The sequence below is a fragment of the Stegodyphus dumicola genome, chromosome 2 (assembly GCF_044657685.1).
Source record: "Stegodyphus dumicola isolate Sdum_Otavi_A_Nest chromosome 2, ASM4465768v1".
In the NCBI taxonomy this organism is placed as follows: Eukaryota; Metazoa; Arthropoda; class Arachnida; order Araneae; family Eresidae; genus Stegodyphus; species Stegodyphus dumicola.
Genome location: NC_140769.1, coordinates 201,135,807 through 201,148,708, shown reverse-complemented (window position 1 = coordinate 201,148,708; position 12,902 = coordinate 201,135,807). Strand labels below are relative to the sequence as shown.

At 30.5% G+C, this 12,902-nt stretch overlaps 1 protein-coding gene across 1 annotated transcript in view; it reads left to right on the top strand.

Annotated features, from left to right (window-relative positions):
- Positions 1-10,606, top strand: part of U2af38 (U2 small nuclear riboprotein auxiliary factor 38) — a 44,071-nt gene extending 33,465 nt beyond the window's left edge. The window contains exons 5-8 of the mRNA XM_085811630.1: positions 4,066-4,137; positions 5,873-6,006; positions 8,696-8,791; positions 10,277-10,606. Coding sequence (XP_085667756.1) covers positions 4,066-4,137; positions 5,873-6,006; positions 8,696-8,791; positions 10,277-10,409 — 435 coding nt within the window. The 3' untranslated portion in view covers positions 10,410-10,606. The remainder of the gene's footprint in view (positions 1-4,065; positions 4,138-5,872; positions 6,007-8,695; positions 8,792-10,276) is intronic.
- Positions 10,607-12,902: the final 2,296 nt, after the last annotated feature.

The following is a 12,902-nucleotide window of genomic DNA, read 5'->3' as shown; positions in this document are numbered from 1 at the left end:
TGTGTGTGGTAAAGGAGCACTCAGAATCCTTTTGTGATAGTAATATTTCCTGTATCGGAAAGGTGAGAGACCCATGGACCACATCTCGAGTGCTGGGAAATTCATTGAGAGGAACTTGAGCAGTTAGCAAGGCCCAATGATACCTGTTATGCGCATTTCTATGCCAGCCTTTCTTTAACCTATACTTGTTTCTAGAAAGGTATTAAAAAATTAAGGAAAATTAGCAATTACATCATGTCTGCTGATATTAATCGTTATTTATCTGTGTTTGGACTTTTCTGTCGGTATGATCTTAATTATTTTTATTATGAAGCTGTACTTTTTGTGAAATATATGTTTATTCATATTATCTCATATATTAGTTGTGTAATTTCATAAGATTAACCATTGAAATATGTAATAGTGATAAGTTGGTATTTATCGGTTGTAGCATCTCTGACATGAAACAGGAATTGACACGTTTCAGCTGTTGTGCGAAATTGATGCACCAAAGCTAAAAATAATTTTCAAATTGGTAGCTCACTAGCAGTTTTGAGAAGCAGCAAGATATCAATGAAATTTCCATTGCAGCAAATAGCAATTAAGAATTAAACAAATGTAAATTAAAAACTTACATTTAATTTGTTTCCTGATCTACAGACCATGGCTTTTAAATAATTTCACCAGTTTCTGAAAATAGAGGGTAAAGCATACCTGCCAACTTTTACGAATTTTTCGTAATTTTTACGAAAATGCGTTTGTTTTTACGATTTTACGATCGTAATTCATTTTTTACGATTTTTTTCCGTTTTCAAGTGTTTTTAGTGATTTTTGTCGAAATTTTAGAATTTTTCGCCAATTCAGCTATTTTTGCCAATTGCATCGTGTTTTACCGCCAACTACCGACTACTTCGAATCCAGTAACCTGCGGTTTCTCCCAACTCGCCGCTTAACCAGCCAATCCAATGCGCTGAACTTGTTTCTCCCACTCTTTTCTTTGTGGCCGCCAGATTGTTTTTTTCGCGTTCGCTTCAGCAGCAAGGGAATTGCTCAGCTCGGACAAAGAATATGTATTGTTAAGAAAGAAAGCTTCGTAGCAGCAGGAGTGGCTCCCTCCAAACGAAAAGGGACACAACTGCGCATGAAATATCTGTCGCCAAAAAGCGTCGAAGCTGATGTGGAAGTTCAAAGAGGTTCAACGGTCACGTTTATCAAGATTTTAAAGCTGTGTGACTCCATTTTTTTTTCCCTACATATTGACAGATATAAAATCAGACATCAAACTGCGATATGAATAGTACAAGTTCAACTAGTAAAGCGAAAAAGCACGAAAATTCAAGTTTAAATTATCGCGAAAAGTCAAAGAATGATTCTTCTTACCCGTGCTCCTCAATTTCCTGTACACGTGGTGGAAAATCTCGGCCAGGTACATCACAAAGGGGGAAATTCTCGCCAACAGGTTCCGTCGCCAAACCCCTTGGCGAATTGTCCCTCTTCTTTCTAGCGACGTAGAAGACAAACTGGTTTACATTACGTCTATGGAGCCTTTCCTTCTTTACATAGACTTTCTTTGGCTCAGACTCAGCGAGCGTGGATTGTCGGGTTTTTCACGTGCTACAAATTTTCTTAATACGTCGTTGTTACGAAATGAGTTAAAAAAAATGTATTCTCAATATTTTCGGCCTGCCTACAAAACCAAATTTCCAACAATTAAAGAATCCTTCAAAGGAAATAACTATGCATTTTGCAACGTGTGCGTGTGTGACTTCATAATAAGTCACGGTGGAAGAAGCGACATTGTGAAGCATGTTAAGTCTAAAAAGCATGAAGTTAATGCTTCAGCTTTGACAACGTCAAAGAAAGTGGATGATTTTTTTTCAAATTCGGCTACGAATTCGGATGCCGATGTCATTTTGGCAGAGTGTTTGTTGTGAAGAAAAACAAAACTATGTTTCAATCCTCAATTTCACCAAAAACTCTAGAAAACATTTTAATTGCTAAATGTTATGAGGAAACTAATTGTTATGACAGGAAATTTTACTCTAAATTCATTGCAATAATTTTTTTATGTAACATTAAGTTCTTGATTTATGTTTCCTAATAAATTTTTTAGTTACTACTTAATTGAGATTTGCTAATGTAAGTACAATTTTATTTTTTCTATTTGTATAAATTGTTATTTTTTTAATATCAAAGCATGATATTAATTCTTCGTGTTCTTCTGAATTTTGGAGAAATCTTCTGAATTTTTATCTTTAGAGGTTGGCAGGTATGGGGTAAAGGATCTTGGTACTGTTTTTATATTTCCTAAAGCCACATAAACTGACCAAAGTAGGAAACAATTAAATTAGAAACTTGCTAGTGATAGTGTTTTAAGCTGCCCAGATTTTCTGTTAGTCTTGTAAACCGATGTTTGATCCAGGTTATTATTTTGTTCAGTTTGTTATTATTATTGTTATTGTATCAAAATTTTAAGTTTTAGTGAAAGGTAACTCTTCTGTTTTACTCGGGCATCAAAACTTTACAATCCAGTGATTGAATATCAGAATTCTTTACACGCTAAAATGCATACATAAAAGTAGCCTTTTAAAAATCATTGCAGTAGTAAGACCCTCCTAGAATTCTTGGAAGTATTTCATCTATGCAAATATGTGTGGAAAATTGCAAGATCATGAGAAGGAAGGTATGCAGGTACTTTTTTTAAATGCTTCCATAGGCATATTCAGTAGAAACAGTTGCCTGCGCTACTGATTGATTGTTAAAAGACACCAGTTAAGTTATTCTTACAAATGGCAGTTAAATAAGAATACTTTTCAGTTTTAATAATAAATATGTTTTATTTATACAAGGAGACAACCACATTGATTGGGTATGGTGGTGAAAATGCTGGAGCTAGGCCTGTTTAAAGCCAAGCTATCATATTTCATGATATAAATGATCTGAAATTGAAAATTTTTGCATAGTATCGCAAGTGAAAGGGTAAGACTTTTTCATTAAAGGAAAATGTGAAGAAATGCTAAATGAAAGTGATATAACTGAAGTTTTCAATTGCAATGACAGTGCCCAGTCATTAATCAATAAATGGCTGGCAAAACCTGTTGTGTAGTTGTAAATTTGGAAAATATTACCACTGATTGTGAAGACAAAAAGATTTCAGTGTGCTATGTAATGGGAATTTTTGACTTAGCAATTACAGGCTTTTGGAAGTGAAGAAATTATGTCTATAAAATTGGGGGAAAAAAATTTTAACACTTAGAAACTAAAATTGCTTGAGAACTTACATTGAAAAAAAATATAATGAAACTAAATAAATGTTAAAATTGAGCTTCCTTGCTGTAAATGTTGGTTTCCATGAGATCATAAATGCTTCATAAAAACCTTTCATTTTTTATTTTATAATTCCTATGTGTACCAATAATCTAACTAGATTTAAAATGGATAATCTAAAATTTGGAAATTTACGGAATCCAGAATTGCCGAAGTCCCAACGATTCCGGATATTGGACTTTGTATAATGTAAAAGCTTTTAATTCAGATTTAAAGCTTATCTGAAAATCATTATTATTGTAAAAGAACTGAAAATGAAAATATTTTGAATTCAGCAGTAAAGAATAGCTCTGCTGAAAGATTATTAAAAAATGGGGGCAACATAGGAGGCGTATAAAAGCTAGCTAACTTACATTTGGCATTTATTGGGCATTTAAGTTTTTTTTTTTTTTTATTCGAGAGTCGCTATAACTGACAAGTACTAATAATTTTTGTAGGAAGTTTGCACAAGCAAACTAGGTATATAATGTGTATGAATTATTAATCTTCATCATCCTTTATAAATTATATTAATTTTTTAATTACTTGCACAAATTAGTTGTGTTGTATTTTACAACTAATTTGTGAAATTAATATAAAAAATTCATCATGACTGTTGAAAGTAAATTCAATATTGAACCATTTATATTTTCCAATGAATATCTTTTTTAAAACGCAGCAAAAATTATTAAGAAAAGAGTAAAGTATAAAAAATAAGCATGTGTGTCCTTATGCAGACTTTTTAATACATAACTACAGTAAATTTGTATGTATTTGCAGTATGGTGAAATTGAAGAAATGAATGTTTGTGATAATCTTGGGGACCATCTTGTTGGAAATGTTTATGTTAAGGTATGTTCAAAAGACTTGCATTTTAAAATGTACATATTTGATTTTTTATACTAGTTAATTGTGTACTTTTAAGTAGAAAATTTTGTAAAATCCTTTGTTATCATTATTTATGATCTTAAGTTTTATTGTAAAATATATTTAAATTGGTTTAAAATGTTTTAAAAGTGTGTGGTTATGGTACAAAAGGTAATGCATTGACTAAATTAAATTAAGTTTTCCATGGTATGGAACAGGAAAATATTAATTTTATTCAGTTTAGGTTTTTAGGAATTACTTCTTTCCTACTAATTTTGTTTTAACTTAATTAGTGACTGATCAAAGAGTCTTAACTACTGTCCTGTCATATTTGAAATGGTCAAACACGGGAAAGCAGCAATTTTTCTCAGGTATAAAAGATACTATTTTTCATTGTTACTCTTTAATGAAAATGGTCTTAATGGCTTTTCAGTGTGTTTAAATGGTAAAAAAATACAAAAATATTCACTTTAGTTGTATATTTTTAACTACTTTTATTTCTGTACATTTTTAATTAGCAGTTATTAGAAGAAAAGCAGTGTTAATATTACAGGCACTAATTAAAGATTTTTATTTAAAGTGGCATGTTTTTGTATTATAATAAAAAGTCTTGCCCGCCTTCCTTTATAGTTTAAAGTATTATGTGTAAATAAGAAAGCTATTCAAATAATTCAGCACCACACATTTTAATAAAGTCTTTACCACTATTCTTGGAACCATAAGTACAGTTTTAGTCTTGATGTACAGTGTTTGATTTAAAGTAGGTCACATGGATGTGTTAATTATTTGGAAGTGAATTAGTGCTTGGAATAACTTCATCTTTACATCATCTACCATCATTACCACAAAATAATGATATGAGACTTTTAGCCAAATTAGCTAACAAAAACTTGAAAACCTACCCTTCTAAGTATCAAGAAATGATTTAATATCTACCTAATAAATAAATACTTTAAAAGTTCTGGTATTCAGAAATTCTTAGTGGCAAATCATTGATGAATTTTCTCAGGATAGGGGGGGGGAGTCTAGGTGTTAAGTGCAGGGAAAAAATAATTCATTCTTTGTTGCTTTCATATCTTGTAGTTAATTTGCTTTCAGAGAAACTTGAATGTAAGGCATTTAATTTATATAATTCCTAATTAAATTGCTTGTTAATCATCTGTGGACAGAGAATGGCTGCTTTTTATTTAGTATTAGATTTGTCATCATTTCTGTTAAGCAAGGTGCAAAAGGTTTTATTTAAGGTTTTTATGATCTTCCTGAAAAATCTGTGAAAGGATTTGCAATCTTATCAACTTGCTTGTTACGAAAAATGTTAAAGGCCGTGTGATAATAATATTATTTTAAGTTACAAAATGTTCAATGTAGTTATTTAGAATAAATTTCTGTGTAAAAGAGTTTTCTTTTTTATTAGCTAGTTGTGTGATTGGGTTTGCAAAAATATTTAATGATTATGATTTTTTGAAGTATAATTTTAATTCAGCTGGTTAGTTTTATTTTTTTAATTTAAATTACATTTATAATTGAAAGACCCAAATTATATGTTGCTAAATCATAGGGGCTTGGCTATGTTCGTTAAATTCTATTAATAAAACCGCTTTTTATACCATTTAAAAGGTATGTGAATTTGCATTATTGTTTTGCACTTGTTATCTATTTTCATTAAAATTTTTATTGAAAAATAATTTTGAGAGTACATTCTATTATAAAATTCTTATAGTTCAGACGAGAAGAAGATGCAGAAAAGGCTGTAGAAGATTTGAATAAAAGATGGTTTGCTGGACGTCCCATATATGCTGAATTGTCACCTGTTACTGATTTCCGTGAAGCGTGTTGTCGTCAGTATGAAATGGGGTGAGACCATTTGGACTTTTATTAAGTTCTTTTGTGTTAAATATTTTTGAAGTACTTCTCAGATTTTCTGGAAAGGTAATAAGAATATGAAAGTGTAAAATTAAGACTGTAATTTAAAGCATCTGTAATGTTAGTAGCTTAAAATAGCAGAATATTAGAAATATGTTGATTGATTTTTATCTGATTAGAAAATCATAACTCATGCTTTCTGGCATCTGTTTTAATTATTTGTATAATTTTTCTTCTTGTGTATAAATCTAAACTTTACATGCAAGTGTTCAATTACAGAAATCCCTAAGGGGGCTGGATTTTTTAAACATGATTGATAGGAATTTTTATAAAATTATCAATTATCAGGACATTATTAAATACTCGTTCATAAGCATTTTTAAAGGAATTAAATAATAAAAATGATACAAACTTAAAAATAGGAGCAAAGAATGAAAAACAAAATAAATAAAGATATTGTTATAAAATTAATGTGTTTCCAGTATTTGTAGCAGAAAACATAAGCAAACAAAGTAAAATTCTGTAAGTAAAAACCTGCCCATTATTTTGGAACTAATAATTATTAAAGTTAAGGCAGCCTTTCTGTACAAATAATGGCTGAAAAAGGCTAGTTAAAAGCAAAACTGGAAGACTTAAATTGACTCCAAAGAGGATTTTGACTTTAGAACAAACTGTAAAAGGGGATTATTGGTCAGCATTTATTTGATGCAGTAATTGTAGAAAAGTAGTAATTTATTTCAGAAGAATTCTAAGTTTGAAGCAGTTTTCATTAGTCTGCTAGGAACAGCTGTTCAGTGGGGGAGGGATGTCAGTTTTAACTGTCGGTCTTATGATTTTTCTTCAAGTCTTTCACATTCAACAGGAGCATACAACAGATATCAGCTTTAAACGTTCAATCAGGAGTCTTGTAAAGGAATGGAAGATATGTGACCTGACAGATAAAGATGATGATGAGATATTAATGGATGAGCTTTATACTGTTGTGGGCTAACAGTTCGTGTGAAGAAATTAACAAATTACTACAAAAATTAACTTTACATGTTTTACAGCACAATAAATAATAGTAAGTAACTTAACCAAAACACGGATATTAAATTATTCTTCCATAGTTCACAAGAAATATTGTCAATTGTGAAAACTACAGTTCAACTAATACTAAATCTCACAATAAGTAACAGCAATTAATAACAACTCTTCCAAGTTGTATTTAGTGTTGGACGTGAGTACTAGTCTGGTATAATATGAGCTTTTGGAAATTTTGGCAAGGATCAGTTGCCAAGGCCAATGAAGAGCATATCTTGCATCTTAAGCTAATATTTTGCCACACTGAGAATTAAAAAAAAAAAAAAAAAGAGAGAGAGAAAAAGGAAAAGAGATCAATTCCATATCAGAAACAAAACTTATATATGGCAACAGATACAAAACATAAATAAATGCACAATATTGCAACAGTGCAGTAAAATGAATTTAAATATTTTTGCAGATGTATAATACTGCATCACTTTTGTTTCCTATACTATAAATCCCATATATTGTCTCCGAGAAATCTTGGTTATCTCAATATATATGTTCTTATGAATATGTTCTTCTCACTGCCACCAGTTGTCCTACAGTGTGCTTACTCTCATCAATGTAGGGAAATGAATTCCCCCACATCCCATTTTATATCATTTTAAATGACAAAGCATTTGACAGTGCTTTTCTGTCATAAATAGAAAAAAACTTATGTGCATGTATAAAAGAAGTATTGTGTGAATGAAAGGAAAATAGAAATAATAAATAGCAATTGCAGTTGATTCATGCATAATAAAAACTGCCCACCAGCGGCCAAGCGGTAAAGTCGCTGAACACTGGGAGTTCGGTCCGAGGTTCGAATCCTGCGAATGGGCTGGCTGCATGGGCGTTTTCGTGGTTTTCCCCATGTGTAACGTGCATACGAGCCAGTTTCCCTTATAAAGTCCTCCGCGAAGGCATCCCTCCCCTTAGGCAGATAGCCCTCGAGGCTTTGCCATCAATCACACACACATAATAAAAACTAGCAACTAAAAAATTGTATATGCATTCTGTTAAGATTATTACAAGATCTCAAACTGTGTCTCTAGGTCCTTTAAATCTGGCTTGCATCATAAAAAGCAGTAGTTTTATTTCTAAAATAATATTACAGCTTGGAACAGAATGACGTTACACATATGTTTATCTGTAACTTATCTCTGTATCACAGAAACAAAATGTATCTTATAATCCAGTTTGTATTTAATAAAAGAATACAATGGTTATCTGGTATCTTCATATTTGGTCATAATGTTATGTGTCGAAAACTATAATTTTTTTAATGCAGTAATCTTGTTAATTTGATAGCTTGATTTTTCAAACTTGATATAAGCTAGCTAAATATCAAAATACAGAATTCAGAATTAATGTTCTTAACATTATAGATTATGATCCAAACCAGATTTATCTTTGGGTCCCCCCTTCTCCTTCCTTCCATTTTGATTTATCAAAAGTCATCTGTGTATATACTGTGAAGAGATTTAAGTATTATCAGGATTATAAATAAATTTATTAAATTTGGTAAATGTGGGTGAAGAAAAAAATTTCCTTATTATGTTTTCTTTATATTTTGCTAGTTAATTTTTCATGTTCAATTTTTTGCTTCAAATTTGTATTCTATTTCTTTCAGTGAATGTACAAGAAGTGGATTTTGTAATTTCATGCATTTGAAACCTATTTCACGAGAGCTGAGACGTGAATTATATGGACGTCATCGAAGGCGCAGGTAATTTAAAGCATCTGTTTAGAATTGAAGATATATTACATTTGAAAAAAATATATTTTTAATTTTGTAAAATTATTTGATTCAGTTTATTAAGCATAATACATTTGTTTTCAATAGTGATGGGGAGGTTTATTATTATTTCTGTCCCAAAATCTCTTCCTCATAATTGAAGTATTAGCTGAAACTTAAGAAAAATTACAAAGAATGTTTGCAAGGTATGTCCTTAACCCCTTGACTTGCGCAATATTATTTTTATAATTTTTTAACTAAAAACTCTAGAAATTAAATACTATGATCATAGAGACAAATAATATATGAATTTTAAAAAATCTACTCTTGGCTATTGTTCTGTGGGTGGTGGTCGCATTGTGAAAGAAACCACTGCACGTCTAGGACTTTGAAACTTACTGAGGTAGTAGGGGGAGGAACTTACCTTTCTTTATGCGCGTTTCCAATAAATGACGGAATTTACAAATTTTAAAAAAGTGTATGTAAGAATTGCATTATAGATAATTTTTTTACATTATTTTACAAAGTAAATCATCAGAAAAAATTAAAAAATAAACATTTATGTAATTTTTCTATAGCAGTGAAAGTATAAGTACCTCATTGTATTTAAATTTTGAATTAATTGAATAAACTACAGTGAAATGTTTTTTTAAAGCTTTCATTGCAGTTAAATTTAGAAATTTTTTTTAGTATGGCTGCAACCCCTTTCTGAGATTTCAAAACTAAGATGCCTGTTCTCATGCTGTGGATTTTATGTTATTGCCAATGTAAGGTTTCTTATTTATATGCTAGCAGTAGGGTTGCCTTCAGGCATAGGCAATTTCTTCTCACAAGTGCCAAATAGAGATATTATTGATATGTGTAATTTATACAGGGTGTCAACTGTACTGATCACCTAGAGTAATGGTCTGAAGTAGATGGCCCCAGACCAATTTTATGCTGCCTGCAAATATATTTCAGTTATACATTTGTTGCAAATATGATTGGAAAGATTTCAAGTATTTGATATCCAAGTTTACATTAGTTTCATTACCATTAAATTTAACAAGAGTAGTGCACAAGAAACTCTGTAAATTGAGCTAATTAATTTACCGTGTGCTATAAATCTTTATCAAAAGATTTGAATATACAGATGTACAGGAAAGAAAGAAAAGCTGTTACTAAAAGCTAAGAGCCCTGCTCTAGACTAACTTCAGTATGGGTTTTAAAGAGATACTGTGAGGATAATATGTGGAGTCGCATTGAAATATTGATAGTCTGCTATGTAAAAGATGGTTCAAGATACCAGAAGCTTGCGGTTCTAATCTAATAATATAAAAATTAAATGACTGACTGCAAACAGTTATGATTATTAAAAATTGATTAATAATAGAGATATGAATATGTTGATAATATGAATAATTTTGTTGATTAATGAAAAATTATTGATGACTATTTTAAAACATAATAGTTCTATTATTTCATTTTATTTTTTAGGTCACGCTCTAGGTCACCTCGTTCTCGAAGTCGGGAGCGCAAACGTTCTCGCAGTAGAGATCGTAGACGCCGTTCGCGAAGTCGTGACAGAGAAAAGGATAGAGATAGGCGGGAGAGAGAAGGAAGATTTTAGTTATGTTGATGTGTATGAAAATGAGGGAAAAAAGTATATGTTGTAGTTTTTGTAATGAAGTGGGTATTACTGTGTGTGAATTTCAAATATTAATGACATTGTCATTCAATAATAACATGCCATTTTTCTATTGTACTTCATTATTTCACTTTATTTTTCATGTCATTAATTCAATAAACTTTTCCCTTCTGTGTTGATTGCTTTGTTTATTTAAGTTTTACTCAAAATTTAACCAAGCAACTCAGACCTGTTATCATGAAAGCATTTTGGTGCAAATTTTCTTTTATTTTTCGATTCATAATTTTTCATTTGGCAATAAATAATATATGTACAGAAAAATCTCACAAAGAAATTTTAGATATGAGCTGTTGAGTAAAATACATATTTCTTGCTTTATTATTGTGAAGAATTAATATTGTTAATAATTTTGTATATTACACAGTTTCTTTTTAAATCCGTCTGTAGCAATATTAAAATAGTTTATAAAAAGATTGCATGGTGAAAACACTTAAAAAAATTTTTTTTTTAAAGAGCTATTAGTCTTGCATTGGGATTTTGCACCAATTCACTACCTGTGGTTCAAAACAACAGCACCTAGAGCCAACAAATTTTTAATAACATACTCATGCATCTGTAAGCCTGATTTTTGAATTTTATATTCATATTTTGTGAAACTTTAATGAATTTTTCATTAAGAAGCTCAACAATTTGAAATTGAGCAGTGGAACAACACTATGAAATCAAAGTGAAAATTCCTTTTTCCTTTCTTAAATTCTTAATCATTGCGACACGACAATTAGCCAGAAATTAATTAATTTCCATTCACTAGTATTTTCAAAAAAATCTTAACAGACAGTCTCACTCAGATAAGAACTCCACAAAATACATCCCTCAAGAATTCCAAGTCCCACCCACTACCATAAATTACTTCACCCAAGTCTTACCGACTGATATTATTCAAAGCCCCTACTGCCGCTAAGAATTTTCGGACACCCTACACTTATGAGTCAGACACGAAGAGAACACTTTGCCAACTCCCCCACTAGAAAGAATGTAAGTTACTTAATACCTTTTCTGGCCTTTATATCTTCATGTACATTCACTGATCTTTTTTATATTGTCTTTGATTTGTTTTTACAAAGTTTGCATTATTTATCTTATTTTGTAATCTTCTATGTTTATTTCAACTTTACTTTGAATTCGATTTCATAATGACAATTTCCAATGTTTAATTTCTACAAATAATATAGTACACAAATGCATAAACATGAAAGTGTCGGGGACGGTTACTCGAGTTAAATAGGATTTCTCGACAGTAATTGATTTTTACTCCAAATTGAATTGACTAAAATGCTTCATAAGAATAAGTTCTTTGAGTATCAGCATTGGTTCATAATTCCTTCTATTCGCGGAAATATTTGGCCTGACCAGAATTGCCGGTTTGGCTTTAACTTATAACTCGAGTAAAGACGAAAACTTTCGTATTTACGTATTTTTCAATTATTGTTCATTGAACGGGAGTTGGTTCGTTCCCCTTGAAAAGTCAATTTCCGATCAATGACAATGATTACATGTTTTAATTTTTCCTTTTACAATTGAAATTTTATTCTTCATGATGATTTAACTCCAGTCCCCGTTGAAACATTATTAACATTTTGCTTTCAAATTACTTCAAAACATCTTTCAAAATATAACTTACCAGTATGGATTCACACTTTTAAAATAATTCTACTTTAATTAAACTTAGGAGATAATATAATCAATTAATCAATACTGTTTAGGAAATAAATTATTATTAACTAACTTTGCAGCAATTGCGCAAGTAGTAATAACTTGTATTCGCACTAAATGGATTTAAGATCATACAACATTAATACATATAATATATACACATTACATTAATAAAAAAATGAAAAAAAAGTTTTGTAAGTTTCTTGGTACAAAACTTTTGTTCATAGTTGAACATTGATATGTTGGCCTAAGAAAAGACTGAAAAAGGCATGCAACACGTAACACTGAATTTGGAATTCCAAACGTATGCTGCTTTCAAAATTTTAGTACTTTTGCAATTGAATTGTATATGGCTATAAATGTGAAGAAAATTATGCTTAATAATACAGCTAAAAAGACAAAAAGAAGTTGTTTAACAGGAGTGAGAACAAAAGCAGACTAGTAGACTGCAAGCTCAGCGAGAGCATAAAAGACAGTAACAAATTCTTTTAAGCAATCGTTAAAATCTGAAACCTTTCAGGTTTTTAGCTCAGAAAGGCTTTTTATTTCGTTTTAGCATTTTGCATTGATTCATTATAAATAGTGAATAATGTTTTACATTGTTGCTACCAAATAAAGCCCTGTATTATATTGAAAGAAATTAAATAATGCAGAATCTGCATAAATGTATGTATATTTCTTGTATTGTGATAAAACAACGGTACCTAGAGTCATCAAATTTTGAATAGCATATGTTTCTACCATAATATGGGCCCAAATTTG